Source organism: Triturus cristatus, chromosome 4_2 (genome assembly GCF_964204655.1).
Source record: "Triturus cristatus chromosome 4_2, aTriCri1.1, whole genome shotgun sequence".
Taxonomy (NCBI): domain Eukaryota; kingdom Metazoa; phylum Chordata; class Amphibia; order Caudata; family Salamandridae; genus Triturus; species Triturus cristatus.
Genome location: NC_140586.1, coordinates 329,084,712 through 329,103,458, shown reverse-complemented (window position 1 = coordinate 329,103,458; position 18,747 = coordinate 329,084,712). Strand labels below are relative to the sequence as shown.

At 43.6% G+C, this 18,747-nt stretch overlaps 1 protein-coding gene across 2 annotated transcripts in view; it reads right to left on the bottom strand.

The window, feature by feature from the left end:
- Positions 1–16,386: 16,386 nt before the first annotated feature.
- LOC146833814 (flavin-containing monooxygenase 3-like) overlaps positions 16,387–18,747 on the bottom strand; it is a 197,047-nt gene continuing 194,686 nt past the window's right edge. For both annotated transcript variants that reach the window (XM_085601699.1, XM_085601698.1), the window contains one exon: positions 16,387–17,345. In XM_085601699.1, the coding sequence (XP_085457825.1) occupies positions 17,006–17,345 (340 nt within the window). In that variant the 3' untranslated portion in view covers positions 16,387–17,005. The remainder of the gene's footprint in view (positions 17,346–18,747) is intronic.

The window sequence follows — 18,747 nt, the reverse complement described above, 5'->3', positions numbered from 1 at the left end:
CTGTGTCTTCCCTTGGTTACTTTCTGATAACCACTGGTTTGTCGAGACCCTTCTCCACCACCTTCATCTTCTCTTCGCTACTGCACACGAGGAACTCTGTACCCTTGTTGGTGCTAATACTGCAGATTCCGCCATGAGTGTTCCAAATGTTTAGGAAGACATGCCCTTATCCATTGTTACGGAGCAGGGGTTACAAATAGGTTCATATGTGTAACAGTGGCAGCAACAAAAATGGGTTCAGCAGCATGGACAAGCATCAAGGTTCCGTGGAGTAGGGGGACACATGGATCTGGTGGAAAGGGCTCGTACACCAATTAAATTGGAAAGGTTGGATTCCTGGCTCCAACTATACGATCAGAAAGAGAATGCTGGGTTACTGAGGAAAGGGTTCAACAGGGGATTGAGACTGGGGTACGAGGGTCTGAGGATGTGTAGATGGGCAAACACTCTGAAATCAGTGAGTGAACAGATACAAGTGGGGAGGGATAAGTTGCTTAAAGTCATCCATGAGGGCAGGAGGGCTGGGCTGTTTAGGAAGGTGCCCATGCCTACATTGGTCATGGCCCCAATTGGTGTTGCCACCAAGAAAGAAAAGGGACAGGACAGGCTCATACAGCATTTATCATTTCCTGAGGGAACATAAGTGAATGTCTTTACACCGGAAGTTCCAGTATCAGTGACCTCGGTAGATGTAACTCTTTCCCTGGTGGGAGAGGGGGCACATGGCAAAAAGCGACATCAAGTCCGTTTTTCAAATGATTTCGATAAAATTCAGATGTTGGGCATACAGTGTGAAGGGAACTTGTAGGTGGACAAGGCCCTACCCAGGGGGTGTTCTATATCTTCTGCCCTCATTGAGCGTTTGGGTATGTTCTTACAGTGACTTTTCTATTGGTGCACGGGTGATGTAGGAGTGACGCAATCCATGGATGATTTATTTTTGTGAGTAACCCCCATTCAACGGCACTGCCAGCGGCTGGGGTAAGTTTTCAGGAGCTCATGGGGGATCTGGGGTGCCATTGGTGCCTAAAGAAGACCAGGGGAACCAGAACGGTACTGTCTTTCCTTGGAATAAGAGACCAATTCAGTGGCCATGGGGGCACGCCTTCCAGCAGATAAGAAATTGATTATGGGGTGCCGCTCGTAGGAGCTGACTTGTGTTTGTCGCCTTTGGGACCCAGCATTCAGGAACCAGCGCAGCAGTTCCCGCCCACAACTGCCTCACTACACCTCGCCGCTCGTAGGAGCTGACTTGTGTTTGCCACCTTTGGGACCCTGCATTCAGGAACCAGCGCAGCAGTTCCCGCCCACAGCTGCCTCATTACTCCTCGCGGCCTCCGCATCGCGGAACGCGCGCGGGCGCGTGCTGGGCGAAACCCGGGCCAAGGGCGGGCCCGTCTGAGCCCGTCCGAGCACGAACGAGGACGGGACGGGGCCCCTCTTTTCAATCCTACATTTGATCAGCATATGACGGTTCGTACGCATTTGCTGGATTATGCCCCTCGCTCTTTCTTTATTTTCTTTGTTACGAATTATTGGAGCAGTTGCATTGTAACAAAAGTGGAAAATGACTACAGCCAAGGGGAGAAAGTCGTTATCAGGAGGATCTATCGTGGGTACAGTTGATCGATTTATAACCAGGGCATCTTCTGTGCTGCAACATGAAATTGAAATGACTGAAAAGAGGCTATCTATGGAGCTGATTTTTGATAAGCGGTCGATATTGTGCCCTCTGGTCACACTGGTGAGGGCAACCAGTCATCAAAAGAAGTTGGCAGCTTGTCAAGTCCCCCAACTACTGTGGACTCGGTAGTAGCTGGTCCAGTCATCCCCCCACAAAATCACAAGCTTTCAGGAGCAACTAGATCGAGTTTGTTAACTCGGTCTGCATCTAGTTCTAAACTGGGGACTATTTATCAGGTACCAGATATAGCAGTCAAAGGAAGCGTGGTGGAGCCACACTGAAGAATAAAAAAGCAAAAATCCAGAAATGTGGCAATTAGGGGACAAATCCGATAATAGGATCTGTAACTGAACTCGATATACCCCAGCTTACTGCACATGGGTCTTCGACTTTACTAAGTTCTGGCGACATCTTTTCCACTGAGTCCATGGACGACTTTTGGGCTAAATTGGAACACATATTTACTGAGACCTGTCTTCCTATTTATGACAGACTGAACTCTATAGAACTCAGACTTTCACACCTTCAATCACTGCTTAACCCCGCACAGGCAGAGGGTGGTATGCGGGCTGAAGTTGGTAACGGCAACATAGAGGGGTTGTCTAGGACAACGAATGCAGTGTATTACCATGTAATCCCGCTGGCCACAAATGACTTAGTGGATTTATCTGCCCCAACTGTTTTACCCGATGAACACCCAAACCAACCTAGTGATATTGTTGTGCTCAATGATCCAGCAAACCCTAGAAATGCGGAGGGTGGGGGGGACACAGGGGCAGTAAGCTATGATCGATCAGCAAACATGGCTAAGACCTCTGATGTACGAAAGAGTGTGTTTCCACGTATAGATCTTCCTCCTGAATCTATACCTTATGTGGTGGTTCTAGCAGGGGTTCCTGTTTTAAGCCAGGGAAAAAAGGAGGTCTACAGTGAGCTTAAAAACAAATGTATCCACTGGCTAAACTACAACAGGCCTCTCCCAAACCAGGTTTCTAGTGAAATTCTCTTTGCTAGACGTGTGGACTGGGTGGGGCTCCGGGTGAAAAATATTCGGGGCGATTGTGTTGTAATTAATTTCAGGAATAGAAGGGCCGTCGAGCACATCTGTAACTGGGTGGCAGATAGCTCAGCAACACAAATAAAATCTTTTCCCCTAACTTACTTCTATCCGGCTGCGCCTACCAACTTACACACTGATTCTATTAGAAGAAGGCAGCCTTGGGGGGATAGGGAAAATCTGGGTTATAATTCCAAGCCAGGATATCCTAATTGGAAGGGATCCCAAAATTGTTCCCCGGCACTGGCTATGTTCCATCATAATAACAGATTTAGCATTCTGGATCAGGTAGATTGACGGTCGAGGTGTAGTTCACCCCCATTTGCCAAAGTTGATAATATGAGTTTTTTAGTAGCTAGGGAGGGTCTTGTAATGAAATGTAGCATTTTTCAATATGGTCCTCTGGGGGGAGAGAGCACTCCTGCGGCATCTAGAGGCAACAGCAGAGCGGGTAATACTAGCAAGCACGTTGGTGCCCCGTCTCCAGTAACACAGGAGGGTGTAAGCAGCATGGGAATCAGCACAGCTACGAGAGGGGTCGAGGGAGAAGGGGCCCGACTCGGGGATGGGGGGGTTGCACATGGATGATTCACCACTTGGGGCAGTTAGTTGTACTAGGACACATAAGAATTTTAAAGCATGGGAGGCAAACAGTAACATCAAAATTCTCTCATGGAATTTGGCAGGGATCAAGAATAAATTATTATGTCCAGATTGGGGTCTATTTGTAGAAAAACATGATATTTGTTTAATGCAGGAGACGTGGGCCCTGGAAAATAACCAACGGAGAGGTTTTGCCACTTTTAATATACCAGCCACAATGAGGGGTAGTGGCAGACCATCCGGGGGGCTAAGCATCTGGGTGGGCACGCACCTGGGTGCTAAAGCAGAGCAGCTGCCAACAAATTCCCATGATATACAATGTGTCCTCTTATCCCTCCCAGCTAACAAACAAATTGCCCTAATTAATATCTACTCAAGGCCAATGCAGAGTGGGCAAGAGTCTAGAGTCATTGAACAATTGAGAGACTACTTACTAACTCTTGACCCAGAGAACATTCTAATAATAGGGGGCGATTTTAATTGCCAGTTTGAGCCCCTTAGTAATGTGAGCCTAGATGATTCAGATAGTGAGAATCAGTACTGGAACATCCCGGAACCCCTGATCCCATCTGTTAGAGCGTGGACGTCGTTAGTCCTCCAAATAAATTCATTTATTTTTTCTTTTTCCCTGAGGGCTTGTAATGGGAGATTACCATCAGATAGACCTGGCCTACCAACATTTAACAGAGAAGGGCAAACCTTGACCATAGACTACATTATGGTTGAATCCAGATTTTGGGATGGGGTCTTGGATTTTCAGATTTACCAGCGGAAAGACAGTGACCAAAATGCTCTGGTTATGTCACTTAAGCCAGGGAGTTGGGGCCTGTCTAACTACTCAGTAGTGCCCACTCTAGTTCAACAACCTCTCCTGCTACATAACAACAGGCGGAGAGTAAAATGGCCCTACATATTGGGTTCCCCAAATAAGTTAGCACACATATACCAACAGGTTGTGCCGTATCTTAGTGAAATGGCTGGGGTTGGACCATTGGGCACTCAAGTAGGGCTGGACGCTAGGCCGGTAGAAATACACAATCATCTGACCTCTAAGATGCTTGGGGTGTTCTATCCGGAAGTAAGCATTAAGGAAAAAACGGTCCTATCTCATCCCAGGCACAATGCCTCCTGCCGCAAAACGAAAAGAGATTTATTAGAAGCTATAAAGGCCAAGGATAAGCCGAGGATAAAGGAACTTCGGTTGCAGTACAAGCAGGTTATTCAATCTGAGAAGAAGGGCTGGGAAGCAAATAAATGGGAAGATCTGAGAACTGCTCTCCAGTATAAGGATTTGAAATCCTTCTGGGCAATAGTCAGTGACGGTGGGAGGGATGGTGGATTAGCGATAGTACCAAATATAGCACCAGCAGTATGGGAAGCCCATTTTGGAACCCTGTATGCACATTCGGGCATTGACGATTTAGCACCTTCAACTTTTGGCCCCCTCCATGAGCATCAATTGGGGGGGGTACAGGAGATCACTATTGTTGAAGTTGAATCTGCTATCGCCAATCTATTACCTAACAAAGCGCCCGGTCTTGATAAGCTTCCAGGGGACCTATTTCGGTCAGAACCAAAAATATGGGCCCCTTATCTCTGTGTCTTGTTTAATTCCATCTTAATGGGAATGGATCCACCAGATACCTGGCGAGGCGCAGAGATAGTTCCTATTCACAAGAAAGGCTGCCCCCTACTACCGTCCAACTACAGGCCCATTAGCCTGATATATTTCCCAGAAGCTGATGGGACGAATAATCCTGGAAAGAGTCCAGGCCTGGGTTGAGGAAAACAAGATCTTGAGTACTCTTCAGGCTGGCTTTAGGACGAGCACGTCAACTATTGACCAGATCTTCAGACTTCAGGTCCTGTTTTGGAAAACAGTGAGTGTGGAGGGTGGCAGCCTCTACCTCATTTTTGTGGACCTGAGGTCTGCATTTGATCTGGTCCCTAGGGGGAAATTGTGGAGTGTACTTTTAGATCTTGGCATTCCAAACATACCTCCTGGATGTGTTAATAAGGCTCCACACAGAAACCTATGCCCAAGTCAGATGCGGGAAGCATGGAGAATTGTCTGCTCACTTCCCGGTAAAAAAGGGGGTGCGCCAGGGGTGCGTTCTGGCCCCTACCCTTTTTAGTTTATACATAAATGGGCTTATAGATCATTTATTAGGTATAAAGGATATTGATGCCCCAAGGTTAGTTACAGGCCGGGTACCCGCATTGATGTTCGCAGACGACACCTTGTTGTTGTCCAAGACATCAATCGGTATCCAACATACCTTGGATGGCTTCGCCGATTTCTGTGCATCAAGAGGCCTGGAGATAAATCTTTCTAAAACCAAATTTATGATTTTTAACCCACCCAGGCAGACCCGCCCAAATCCAGTATTGGATGGCATACCTTTGGAACGAGTAAAAACCTTTGAGTATTTGGGCATCATCCTTGTGGAACATTTGGAATGGGATACCCAAGTAGCAACGGCTGCTTTAAAGTTGACACAAACGGTGGGTGGGATTTCGAAAATGCACAGAGTATCTGTGTACAAGCCTGCTGCTCCAGTTATAGAAATGTATAAAGTAAAGGCTAGAGCGGCTTCTATGTACGGGGCGGAGCTTTGGGGGCATTTTAGGCCCACAAGCCTTACAAGGGTGGAGCACTCATTTATGAGGAATCTGTTGGGATTGCCAGTTAGCACCCCGTTAGTACCTCTTCGGCTGGACCTAGGGCTTCTCCCTATTGAGGAGGAAGTGGCCTTAAGGCCACTTACCTACTGGAGAAGAATATGGTCAGTTCCTGAACTAGCTCCCTTTAGAAGTGAGTTCAGGGATGTGTGGGCTGAAATTAGAACTAAGAAAATCCCGTGGTTAATTCATATTAAGGAACTCTGTAATACCCGAGTTATGGGGAACACCAGAAGTAGTGTGCCCGGCAATATCTAGGGCCGAGCTGGTATACCATTATAGGCACCAAAATCTATTGTCGCTTCACGTGAGCTCTACAGTCGGTAGACTGACATCTCAATTCCTCCAAGTAAAAGAGGATTACAAAAAGGAGGATTTCCTTGACCTGATTAATCCAGCTTCGGCAAGGAAACTGTACATGCAATTTAGGATGGGTAGTCTGCCGCTCATGTTATATACTAGTAAATGGGACTTAAATAAAAACACTGAGTGCCCAGCGTGCAAATATCATCTTGAAAATGAGATCCACGTCCTGTTTTTTTGTCCCAAATATCAGACTGTATGCAATCGTTGGGTGAAACCTATCTGTAGGAACCTTGGCTTCAGAGAATGTTATAAGGCCTTGAGAGTATTAAAATATGATACGCGCCCTCCTATCGTTTTCGCCGTCTCCCGCTTTTTAAATGGGATGTGGCTTAAACGCAGGAATTTTTTAATGAAATAAATTGTTGACTTACATATTTATAGGAAATTTAATGTATACCTCCGATAACTACTTTCAATGGTTTAATCTGATTTTAATGTGACGGTTTTAAATTTGTAATGTAGGTGTATATATATGATTGTGATTGTTTTTTATTTGGTGCATGTTATTTATCCTCTGTAACATAGTGTTTGTGTGAATTTTACTCTGTACTTTTATGGTCCGTTGCGACCGAAATAAAGTTATCGAAAGATTATGCATTTGCTGTAGTTGCTGTATTTCTGAGGAACTGAGATCACCAGTGAGACCCAGTACAGGCTTCCTTGGATATTATGATTGGTGGTCAGACCCAGGATAGTGCTTTCTTTCTTAGGTATTGAGATCGATTCTGGGGATATGGAAGCATGCTTTCCAGCAGATAAGAAAATAACAGTGCATTTTCCCTCGGATTCCAAGTTGGCTAGGGCAAAAGATTCCATCCAAGAGATAACAGTGTTGCTTGGGAATCTGAACTGTGCCTGTGGAGTAGTGAGAACAGGGAGGACTTTCTGTAGTCATCTGTGTCTGTCCATTTATGCGCTACCGTTGTCACTTCACTATGTATGACTGACAGCAGAGGTAGGGGAGAACTTATGCAGCTGGTGTTTTTTCTTGGAATCATTCGATGGAGTGCCATGAAGGAAAATCAGGGAGGTTTTTTGGGATGCTCAGGTCTATTCAAATGCCGGTGGGGGGTTGGCTTTGATATGTATTGGCAGCGCCAGTGGTGAGCAGGCGAATGGCCACAGGGCTGGAAGCCGGGGGTATGGCATTTCTAGATTTCTGCTGGTGGTAGTCGCTCTATGTGGGAGGGTGTTGGCACACAAAAAGTAATGTTTAGAATTGATAACATGGCAAGGGTGCAGATGGTGAATTGGCAGTCTGCAAGAGATGCACAGGTGTTGAAGCTGCTGAGGGCTTTTTCTATCATGGTGCCTAAGGTACATTATTTTCTTTTGGGCTACAGTGATTTTTAGGGTACTGATGATATGAGGGTGTGAAGGACATGGATGTTCTTTTGTGCTATTCATGTGTCAAAGTTGTTATGAGGTAAGGGGAATCGAGGTTTTGGTCTGGGGGGTAGTGAGGCGGTCCGGGACGGTGTGAAGTTTGGTTATACACGTTGAAAACAAAGCAACAGGGTAAGAATAGGTAGATTTGCCGTTGGGAATATCCAGTTGACAGGTTTTTGCCTGGTGAAGTGGGCTGTCTCCTTATGGGGTAGGAACAGGGTCACTGTAGGGACAGTCTTCAAACATGAAGAAGGGAAGCCAGGACAGCATTTCAGCGGTTAGTGTTTCTGTGCAAGATGCCTTCTCATTTGGGAGTTGAGCCAAGAGGTTGTGGCATGTATTCCTTCCAAATAGGAATGGAGTCATAGGCGGGTAGGAGGGGTAAGAATTGGGAGAGGCTATTGAGGCTGGTGCAGGTGGTCTTCAGAAGAGATCCGGTCAGCCGTGGGCGATGCAGGTAAGAGCGGTGTGTGGGGGTTCAACAGACGACTAGGTTGGCGATGCGTTGAGCACAAGGTAAGTGTTCTTTTTTGTTGTTTTTTAAAAAGTATTTGTCGACCCCCCACCCCGTTCTCCCGTCCACCACTCTTACCTGCACTGGCCGCAGCTGGCTCCGGTAGTATGTTAGGGAGAGGGGAAAGGGATTGGTGAGCCATTTCTATATTCTCACTTGCTTTTACTGTGTTTCAGGTTCAGGCCCGGCCTGGAACCCATGAGTTTATCTATATAGATTGTGGGTCACTCATTCATGAAATGGGCAGAGAGGCGGAGTCATTGAGTGAGCTTGGAGCTGGATCCCATCTTGTTCAGAGTGTTTTCTTATGGCAGGAGAAGAATGTGTGCGCAAGAATTGTGGTCCTACCTTAACAAGCTTTCAGTAGGAGGGAAGTGTCCAGATGAACTAGTCTTAGATGTGGGTGAGAACAACTTGGTTGTCGAACAGGGGTTCAGCAGTGATGAGAGCAATGAAGGAGGGTTTAAAGGAGACAAAGCTGCAGTGGTCAGGATATTAGGTTGTTCGGATGTAACTCATTCCTCGAAGAGCTTGGCGGGTGGGCTATCAAGCCAGCAGCGGTAGATAAAGCAAGGATGAAAAATAATAAGGAATTAAGTGCCATTTGTAGTAATTTTGGTATTGATTGTATTGAGAATGTGGACCTGTGGTACGACGATGTTGAGTTGGTCAAGAGAGACGTAGTTCACTTGTCTCATTAAGATACGGAGTTGGACTTGTTGCAGCTTGGAATGATGTTGGCCTCCATATTGAATTTGCATCTTTAAGCTGCAAGAAGGAGGGGGCAGAAAAGGTCCAGCTAGGGTCTTTTTCTGGGTGGCAGTTGGCTGATGAGTTGCCAGGATTTTTAGCGAAATGTATTGTATTGACAGCGGTGAGCCAGCCTGAAAGGGAACGGGTGTACATGCTCACTCGTGTACAAGGCAGGAAGTTTAAGGCTCATTAGGAAGTTAAGTTAGTTAGAGGCTAATAGCTGCAGTAAAATTGTATGGGAGGTTAAAGGTCTGAATTGAGAGACCTGCAGGTTTAGGTTTTGTGAGGGGATGGACATTTAGGGGTGGGTATAGTTTAAAATATGTGAACATCTTTGCATAGTAAGGTTTTAGTTTTGTAAGGTGAAAAGCCCAGGGATTATATGTGATGTGCAGCTGATTCAATACAGCAGCCTTTTTCAAACACATCTGGTGTCAGTGGTCTGTGCTGTGCTTCCTTTCCAACAAAAACCGGATTCCTCTGTGGGTTTCAGCTGACAGGGACTGGTCTTCTGTCTTGTGTGGTTTGGAGTATGCACTGCCAGTAACCTGCTCCAGGACAATGCACAACATGTTTGTCACATTCCCTCTGACTACCAAAGCCCTTTCTCCGTGCTCCTGACAGGTAAGGGGAAAAAAACATGTTTGCATTTCAGTTATCCGATCCTACAGCTGCACACTTGCAAGGTATACATGCCAATAGACCCGATTCAGGCCTCTGTGGAAGTCAATGGAGGAAAAAGTGCTCCCCTAACAATTTCTTTTAAAACTACCAATTTAAGGTTCTAAAATACTGGCATGTATTTTGTTATGATTATCAACCAACCATTTTACTTTTTTTTTTTTAATTAATCTTTCGCAAATATCAGCTATGTCCTTGTTGGATGCAGGCCCTAAAACTGGGTCACTCCTAGACAGAAAAGGGAGGAGAGCAAGAGGGGATGACAAAGCCGAACTGATGCCCCTGCCGTTACACATAAAATGGCGGCTGCCGTGAATCTGCGCCACCACACCTGTTTTTGGAATTCGAAGGGTGTGAGAACCGTTGGGGCCTTGGCAGGTCCACTAATAAGATTCCACCCGTCATCACAAGGTGTATAAATCAGTTTATGATTATCCAGGATTAGACGTCACGGTGAGATTTGCCACGGTTAGATTTTGTATAATTATTTATCCTTGCTGTTTAATTCACGTTTACGGAAAGCATTGAAAGTAGTAGTAAAATGACTCCCTTTTGTTACCAGGAGTCGGTGTAGACCTGTTCCATTCGCCTACTTGTACAAAGTCGCCACCTGTGCTTATTCAGGCGTGGGGGGGTAGCGAGTTGCGAGGGAAATTGTACCCATCAAACACACACAGCATTCGTCATTCTTGCCTACTCTATGAAAAAATTGCATTGTGCGCCCACAGGTGACAATCAGTTCTAGTTGAACAAAAAACCTGTGAAATTGGCATTTTTTATCCGATTAGAGAGGGGTCCACTGTGTTTCTTACAATGGAGCAGAAACCAGAACCAAACAGCATGAAGTGAAGATAAAAGAAAAGTTAGAGAACAGTGTATTTTACATGCATATAATGTACTCATAACTATTCTAAATGCAGGGGCAAAGAAAAGGGTTGGATTGGCAGCACTGAAAACTGGATCGCTTCCATTGTCAATTGCGTGTCAAGCAAAACCCTCATGCATAATTGAGACAAGTAATTGGACTGATAGAGTACATTCAGAAATGCAAGTTGTGTATTAGGAAGTGACATAGTGAGAAAAAACAAGATGGGAATACACAAAAACGTGATAATTGCTTTAAGCGTATTTTATTATTTATACTACTTTCTAGTAAGTAAGTAAAAAAAATATATAGGGCCCAATGCCAAATGGCGTCTTGGCGCTAAGGTCCTCAAAGAAGCCATAAAGTTGCATCCTATTTGGAAAGAGACGAAAAGAGCCATGTTTAAACATTTTCCTAAATCGTGTCTAGTTAGATTGGGATCTTAAATAAAGGGCTATGGAGTTCCATAGTTAACAGGCGGAGTAGGAACAGCTCTTAGCTCACCATCTAGCTTTAAAAATTCTTGGGATGGCAACCAATTTAGCTGAGCTGGCCCAAAGATCAGGGCTGTTCACATGCCAGACAAAGATTTTTTCAAAGTATTGTGGGCCAGTCTTATGAAGCTCCTTGTAGACCAGGCAAAGGGCCTTAAACTTGGTCTTCTCACAAACTGGCAGCCGATGAAGGCCAAAAATGCTTTGAAAGGCAGAGTTGAATTTTGGGATTTTCAATAGCAGCCATGTTTTGCATCGATTTGCAGAGATTGGAGCTTAAGCAACAAACGCTTCTGTTTACCCATGTACAGAGCATTGCAATAATCGATTCTTGAAATGACAAGAGCCATGATTACTATTTTTTGCAGAGCTAGAGGAATTTAAGGAAAAAACCTTTTCCTGTGCAGATAAAAGCAAGAAGATGTAGCATGATTAATTTCCTCAGTCAAACACTACCCCTAAGTTCTTAGCTTTCTGTACATGTGCAGGAAGTGGGCTAAGATTGGAAGGTTACCAGGAAATGTCCAAACGTGGTATTATTTCAGAAAAGAAGCAGCCCAGGCTTCTCACAGTTCACTTTAAGACAGTTCTCCTCCATCCATGCTACAATTTGTGCCAGGCAGTTGTTAAACTTGTTGGCAACCTTGTCAACATTATGTTATGTTACTGGCTATTTTATTTCTAGAGCACGCGTTCACCGGGAGGGGGGGTGTCTCTTGGCGCTATCACCGGGGTAGGGGGGGCTCTTGGCGCTAGATGACATTAAATGAAACTGGTGATTTCATAACAAACACTGTTATGTCCTTTTAGCTGTTGAGGCTCGTGTTTTCTACTCTGTGGCAGTCGGTCCTGATTCTGCCCACTTGACTTGCTTGGTGGGGGGCTAAAGGCATGTCACAAGGCAGGAAGTTGTCACTGCACACTGAGCAGCACACATTCAAAGAGGGAACATTTTGAAGTTTGTCTGGGCATAGCAGTTTTTACTAGAAGGTTAACCTTCCGTACAAAACCTGTTCGACCTGACAGCCTTAGGGTCGTCTTCCTGCAATTTTTTGCTGCCTCCCTCAATTTTTCTAACCTCGTTTTTGCTGGCTTTATGACTCTGCATACTTTACCACGCTAATCAGTGCTAAAGTGCTTAGCCTCTCCCTTAAACATAATAAATTTGGTTCATCCTCATTTGGCATATTTAATTTACTTATAAGTCCCTAGTAAAGTGCAGTACATGTGCTCAGGGCCTGTAAATTAAATGCTATTAGTGGGCCTGCAGATCTGATTGTGCCACCCACATAAGTAGTCCCTTAATCATATCTCAGGCCTGCCACAGCAGAGTCTGTGTGTACAGTTTCACACTGCCATGTCGACCTGGCAAGTAAATCCAATTGCCAGGTCTAAACATTCTCTTTTTATACACATAAGTCACCCCTAAGGTAGGCGCTCTATAACCCATAGGGCAGGGTGCAGTGTATTTAAAAGGCAGGACATGTCCTTTTAAACTTTGCATGTATTGGTAGTGAAAACCTCCCAATTTTGTTTTTCACTACTGCAGGGCCTATTGCTCAAATAGGATAACATTGAGGTTACTTTATTACACCTTTTAAGTGTAACTACCAATTGTGAAGAGATAAACCTTTCAAGTTTAGTGTCACTGAACTCATAATTTAAAATCACAATTTATGTTGAAGTTGGATTTTATATTCCAATTTAGCAAATGCCGCTTTTAGAAAGTCACTATTTACTTTCTTTAGCGTGCCGTTCTCTTGAATACACTCTGCCAGGAAGAACTGCTGTGCTGCTGAAAGGACTTAACGTGGCTTAACGCTGCCTTTTAAATAAGGCCCCCTGTAACGCTACACTTAGCGTGAAAGGGGCATGCAATAGGTGTTGTGGTGAGCGTTCCATTGCAACACCCATTGATTTTGATGCTGCCCCCTAGTTACAAGAGTGGCGTAAATAGGTGGCAGTGCCAAAATTAAGACCAGGGAAAACCTGGTTTTTACATGGCAAAACAAGGAGAAATGTTTTATTTTTCCTCGTTTTTGCTGTTTCCACGTGTGCTGCATTGTGCAGCACACATGGAAACAGCAAATTGCCATGAACGATTGTTTATGTGCAAGAAGGTGTCCCAGTTTTCATTTTACAGCCATATGAAACTTGTGGTTGCCTCTAGGTAATGTCAGTGTACCTTGGTGAGGAAGACCAGTGCTTGTGCTGAATTTCAATTCTAGAAAGTATGCCTTTAGCCTGCAAAGAGCTAAACCTAGTACCTGCCTCTCTGGATCTTATTAACATTGTAGGTATTGACAACAAGGCTACTGTCAAGAGGGAAACTGAGAGACTTGACATAGTCCAAGGTTTCAAGGATGAAGCTGTCAAAATGATTCATTAATGTCATCCCTTCTCGAACTCAAATGTGTTTGTTGTCACTGACTAACAGGTCCAACTTTGTTTACAGGGGATTCTGTATCAAGCAGGCCTTCTATATGTCCAGGGTTGAATGTTGGTGAATCAGATCTGAGACCTCAAAGAAGAACTGGTTGTCCTTTGTATACTGGTGGATACTGATAATCATTCCAGTAATGACTATGTCAAGGTGATCTGTGTAAAATGTAAAGATGCTTAATGTCAAATGGACCCTTGAGACACATCCCAGTTCACTGGCATGGGATGCAGTTGGCAACTGTTCACTTTAATGATTGGTATCCATCACACAAGAAGGAGGAGAGCCTGTAGGACAGTCCTGCTGAGGCCCATAGGGTGATGCAAGGGTGTTGAGTAGGATTTGATGGTCAAACATGTTAAACTTTGCAGAGGGATGAAGGAGGACCAGGTGACCAGATTCAAAACTGTGAAGGGTACTGCTAACCATCTGGTGAGTTGTTGCTTCTGTATGCAGTGTACCCTGAATCCTGAGTGATAATCCTGAAGGGAGACATTGGTTTTGATTTTCCCATGTATCTTGGATGCAGCAGCATTTTCACTGATCTATCCTTGGAATATAAAGCAGATTAAGAGTTGGCTATTAGCATTCTTCAACAGCGCAATGATCTTTCCTTGGAACGTAAAGTGGACAAACAGTTGGTAATATAATTCTTCAACTGTGCAATAACCTGTTTAGTCTTATAGAGGTAGGGGAGGGAATTGGCCTTGCGTGCTAGAGACATTGGTTTGAATGAACTTAACTACTAAATACGGGATGATGTTGTTTTTCTACGATATAGTCTTGGGGAGTTATCAGAGGAGAGGCTTGCGAAGTGCATCTTATTTGATTTTAGTTTCAGTGACAAGACTGAGCTGCCGGATTGCATACATTTTACTCTTAAAGAACCTACTGCATATACTGCATTTGTCTCTGGTGTGTTTTACTGGAGAAGCATGAACATGGCTATAATGTTGACATTTACAAAGCTGCACCTCATGTAGGCAATGCATACATATATTAGCTGGGACCATATACACAGGTAAATGCTTTTTAATGTAGTTTTGACTTTACCTCAGGTTATGGATATAATCAAAAAATAAAAAACACTTACTGCATCATTCTTACATTTTGGTGGGTGGTCCACTAGCCCAGTAAGGTCCGTGAAAGTATGGCCTCTGCTCCCTGACAGAGGACTGCCCACCAGGCTGCGAGATCCCAGTCTTCTTGAATGTTATCTCTGTGACTTCAGTGGGGCGACTTGTGAGGCTCCTCCATTGAAGGTATTGATTCTTTGCCAAGTGAGTACTATGTTTGATCCTCCTTTTCTGCAAAGTATTTTGTTCTAGCAAGAACAAAGGGGGTCATTATGATGGCGGTGGTCCTTCCGCCATCACGAAGCACATTACCCATTGCCAAATTAGGATGGCAGTGGGTACCGCGGCAAACGGAAAGTCCATCCGCCGCTTCACCGCCAAAGGCAATCATCTCGATTGCCTGGCGGAGGGTGCAGGGCGCCTGAAATGGTGGCGGTGCCTAGCAGGCACCGTCTGCCAAATCAGGATGTGGGTAAACAAAGGCCTTTCCATGGCAACAATGCCGCCATGGAAAGGCTGGCGGGGATTGGGTTTGGGGGCCTGTACTGTTTACCCATGGTACCCCTCTAATTTCCATGCACCAAATGGCAGGAACCACGTGGTGCCTGCCACGTAGTGCATGGAAATGCTGTGCACACTCTTTTGACATTGCGTGCGGTGCTGCAGCCAGCAGCACCGCCCGCAATGTCAAAAGCCCAGGATGCGCTCGCCAGTATGGTGGGTGCATCCTAATCGCATTGGTGGGACCGCTGCATGTCTGGCGGGCGGTCCCACCACCACCACAACAATAGTGGGTGGACTGATGTCTGCCCGCCATCGTAATGAGCCTCAAAGTGAGAGTTTGTTCTTGTAGAACAAAATAGCAATGGCGCTAACGGAATGGAAGTCTTCCCCCTGCATTTGGAAGCCACTGTGTGATTTCATTATCAAGGACCCTCTTGTATGGTGGTCCCAGCTAGGGAAACCTACTGCCATTTTCATTCACTCTAAACAGATGTATCAACCACTGCTAAGTCCTGATGGTTCTATAGTGCACAGACCACAAGGGCACAGGTTTGTGCTGGCAGATCTGACTGAGGCTCTGCCGGTGGAACCCAGCATTCCTCCATCTCTACATGATGTACAGGAACTGGATGCTTGGCAGAATGTTGCATCCGCCATTCCATCATTTTATGAAAGATGCACACTGCCACCAAACTCTAAATTACTTTCTATAAGCACTTTGCAACTCTAACACTACACTGAAAGACTGCACTACCTATAGTACACATCTATCTGGAAAGAACAAATATGGGAAAAATAAATTAATAAAAAGTATTCCCCTTTCGCCATTTTATTTTGGCATCATTCAAATGTATTTGTATGTGTTCATGAAAGAAAACACTATATTCCAAGAAGCAGGGAGTGAGAACTGATACAGGCTTCACTCACCCTCCCAAACATCTAACCATTCAAAATTGTATGTTTTCTATTATGCATTCAAAAACAACAGGGTTGAAAACCTTCTGTGCTCTGTAGCCACCCAAGGGGATCACCATTTAGCACCATAGGATGATTCCCTTAGGTGGGTACGGAGAGATAGGTCGGTTGTTTTATAGTTAATAAAAGAAAACATACACAATTCTCACTCTACCTCTTTTACACATTCAAACATCAAGAATTTTCTAAGCAAAGTGAACTTCTTTGATATGCCTACGCTTGTTGCTTTGCAATTCAAAGCTTACAAAATGTGTTTGCTGCTCTATCAACCCAAAGGAAAAAAAAGGAAAAAAAAGAAAAGAATCAGTATGTAATACTTTTTATTGGTCTGACAACATGAATAGAAACATGGGAGGTTTGTAAACGGGAGACAAGTTTGGCTAAATAAAATTCTTCATTATGTGGTCAGAAAATTGCCTTTACAATTTTTTTAAATTAAAAATTCCCCAAATATAGTCACATATCCCATGTCACAATTCTAGCCTAACCTAGAAACTTTTGAAAATGTTGTTCTTAGCTTAATTATTCAAATATGCTTTGTGCTGTACATGATAAACCTTTACCATGATACTGTGTCCTGTACTCACTCATAGGCAACATTAGAATTTTAAACTTTGTTTTTCCTTGGCTCAATCAAAAGTACACAGAATGATGAAAGATGCAAAACTATATTGCCAATCATTCCTCAGCAGATTTTTATCACACAAATGTAGGGGGCATGCTTGTACATTATGTTTCATAACATAGGCACCTACTCTTCTAATCACACTTCTGGGGCTGGGCCCACTGGAATATTCACTGAGTTGTGACAGTAAAAGGGATGGACATGTTCCTCAAGTCATAGGAAGTGCCTCTTGGCTGTCTAGAGAGTATAACATGGAAGAAGGATGCCAATCATACCCCCTAAGTACACAATCAACCATTATTCCCACAACAGAAAAACAGCAGCTACAAGAAATGGCAGGAAGAGAACTTGAAGCAATTGGAATATTTTCATGCTGTTAGACTTGGGCACGACTCGTGTTCTTGTGGCTCGGTCTGTTCGCTCCCACTGGCCCAGTATTGCTTTCCTGGCTCCATCCCACTTGCCCGGTCCAGTCAGGCGAAACTGGTAGGGGCTGGCGGGTCCAAAGAAAACTTCACAGGCCAGTCTTGGATCTGTCAAGAAGAGGTAGGGAAGGTTCAGCTTTGCTCCAAAGAAGGACGTGACCTCATCCATGTAGACAATGTAATCAGTTTGTAAAGTGTTAGAGAGGCCAAACCTAGAAATATAAAAGAAACAGTGATACTCCAATAGGGGACCATGTTCAAGGAAAAAGATAAATCTTTTTACATTCGATACATCCTACCTAAGCATAAGTCCTCTTAACTTACATTTGAAATGTGTAAAAAGCAGTGGCATAGAGAGCACCATGAGTGCATGCTCACTATATTTATTCATATTTATATTTTCATTTATTTGGTATATTCCATCAAATTTACAGTAAAATCTTAAATATCAATAAAATATTTGAAAAGTGTATACACACAGTCATATATATATATATACTAATTCCAGCAAACATAATTAAATAATTGCATCAGATCACATTAGAATCCTTAGTTTGAGCAACATTGGTGAAATATTGTTGACGTGTGGTTGCTAAACCAGGACAAACAAACCAACATGCATTAAATCTAGTGTTGGACAGGAGCAGTGAGTACAGTTTCTTCCTGAAATGGAGGAAAGGCTGGACCATAAGTTGTCAGCCATTTGTAAACCTCCAGTCAAAAACTTGTATAGTAACCTGAGTCATGTGATTCTCATATAATAATTAAAATCATGAGTGTGACTCTGGGCTTTGATACATCTCTTGATCCATTGTACAAAACTATCCTTAGGCATATCATTTAGTAAATAAAGATTAAAAGTCAAATTATTTGTAGCAAGGTAAAGAGTGGTTTGTGTCATAATACAGATTTGTCTGTATAGACAATGTGCTTCAAAGAAGTAGAATGACTTATTCTTAAGTAATACCTCTAATGTGTAAATTGGCTAAATTCTTAGTATAAAATTGCCACCATATCTAACTTTTACCCTAATACTTCAGTTGAGCAACTTCTGCTCACCATAAACAAATGCTTCCTAAATCTACTTTTCACCAGAGGCAATGTTTGATAAATGGCATTTTTTCAATATTCACAACCAAGTAAAACTCCAGGAATCTCAGCTGTTTAAAAATATAAAAATGCACCAATCAACCGTGTGTCTACCCAGAGAGCTGAAAACCATTTCCCACATTTACTTTTTTAGCTGCCCAAATCTTAGCGAAGTCCTTGGCAGATGAATTATTGCAAATTAACCGCCCCATATAGGTTAACAATCCCCTCAAAGCACTGAAAGTGGGTTTTGGCTGCCAAATACCGTTATAAGTTTTTGCTAAATACTTCTGAAATATATTCAGTTTATTTTGTAAACCAGTGGTAGGAGTAAGCTCAAATAAGACATGTAGATGGCATATATTACTAAATTGATCTGTCTCCCACTCAAACTTTGTGGATAGGAACAAATGAAATCTAGAAAAGAGAGGATTCTGATATATATCTATATATATATATATATATATATATATCTATATAGATATATCTATATATATATATATATATATATATATATATCACACA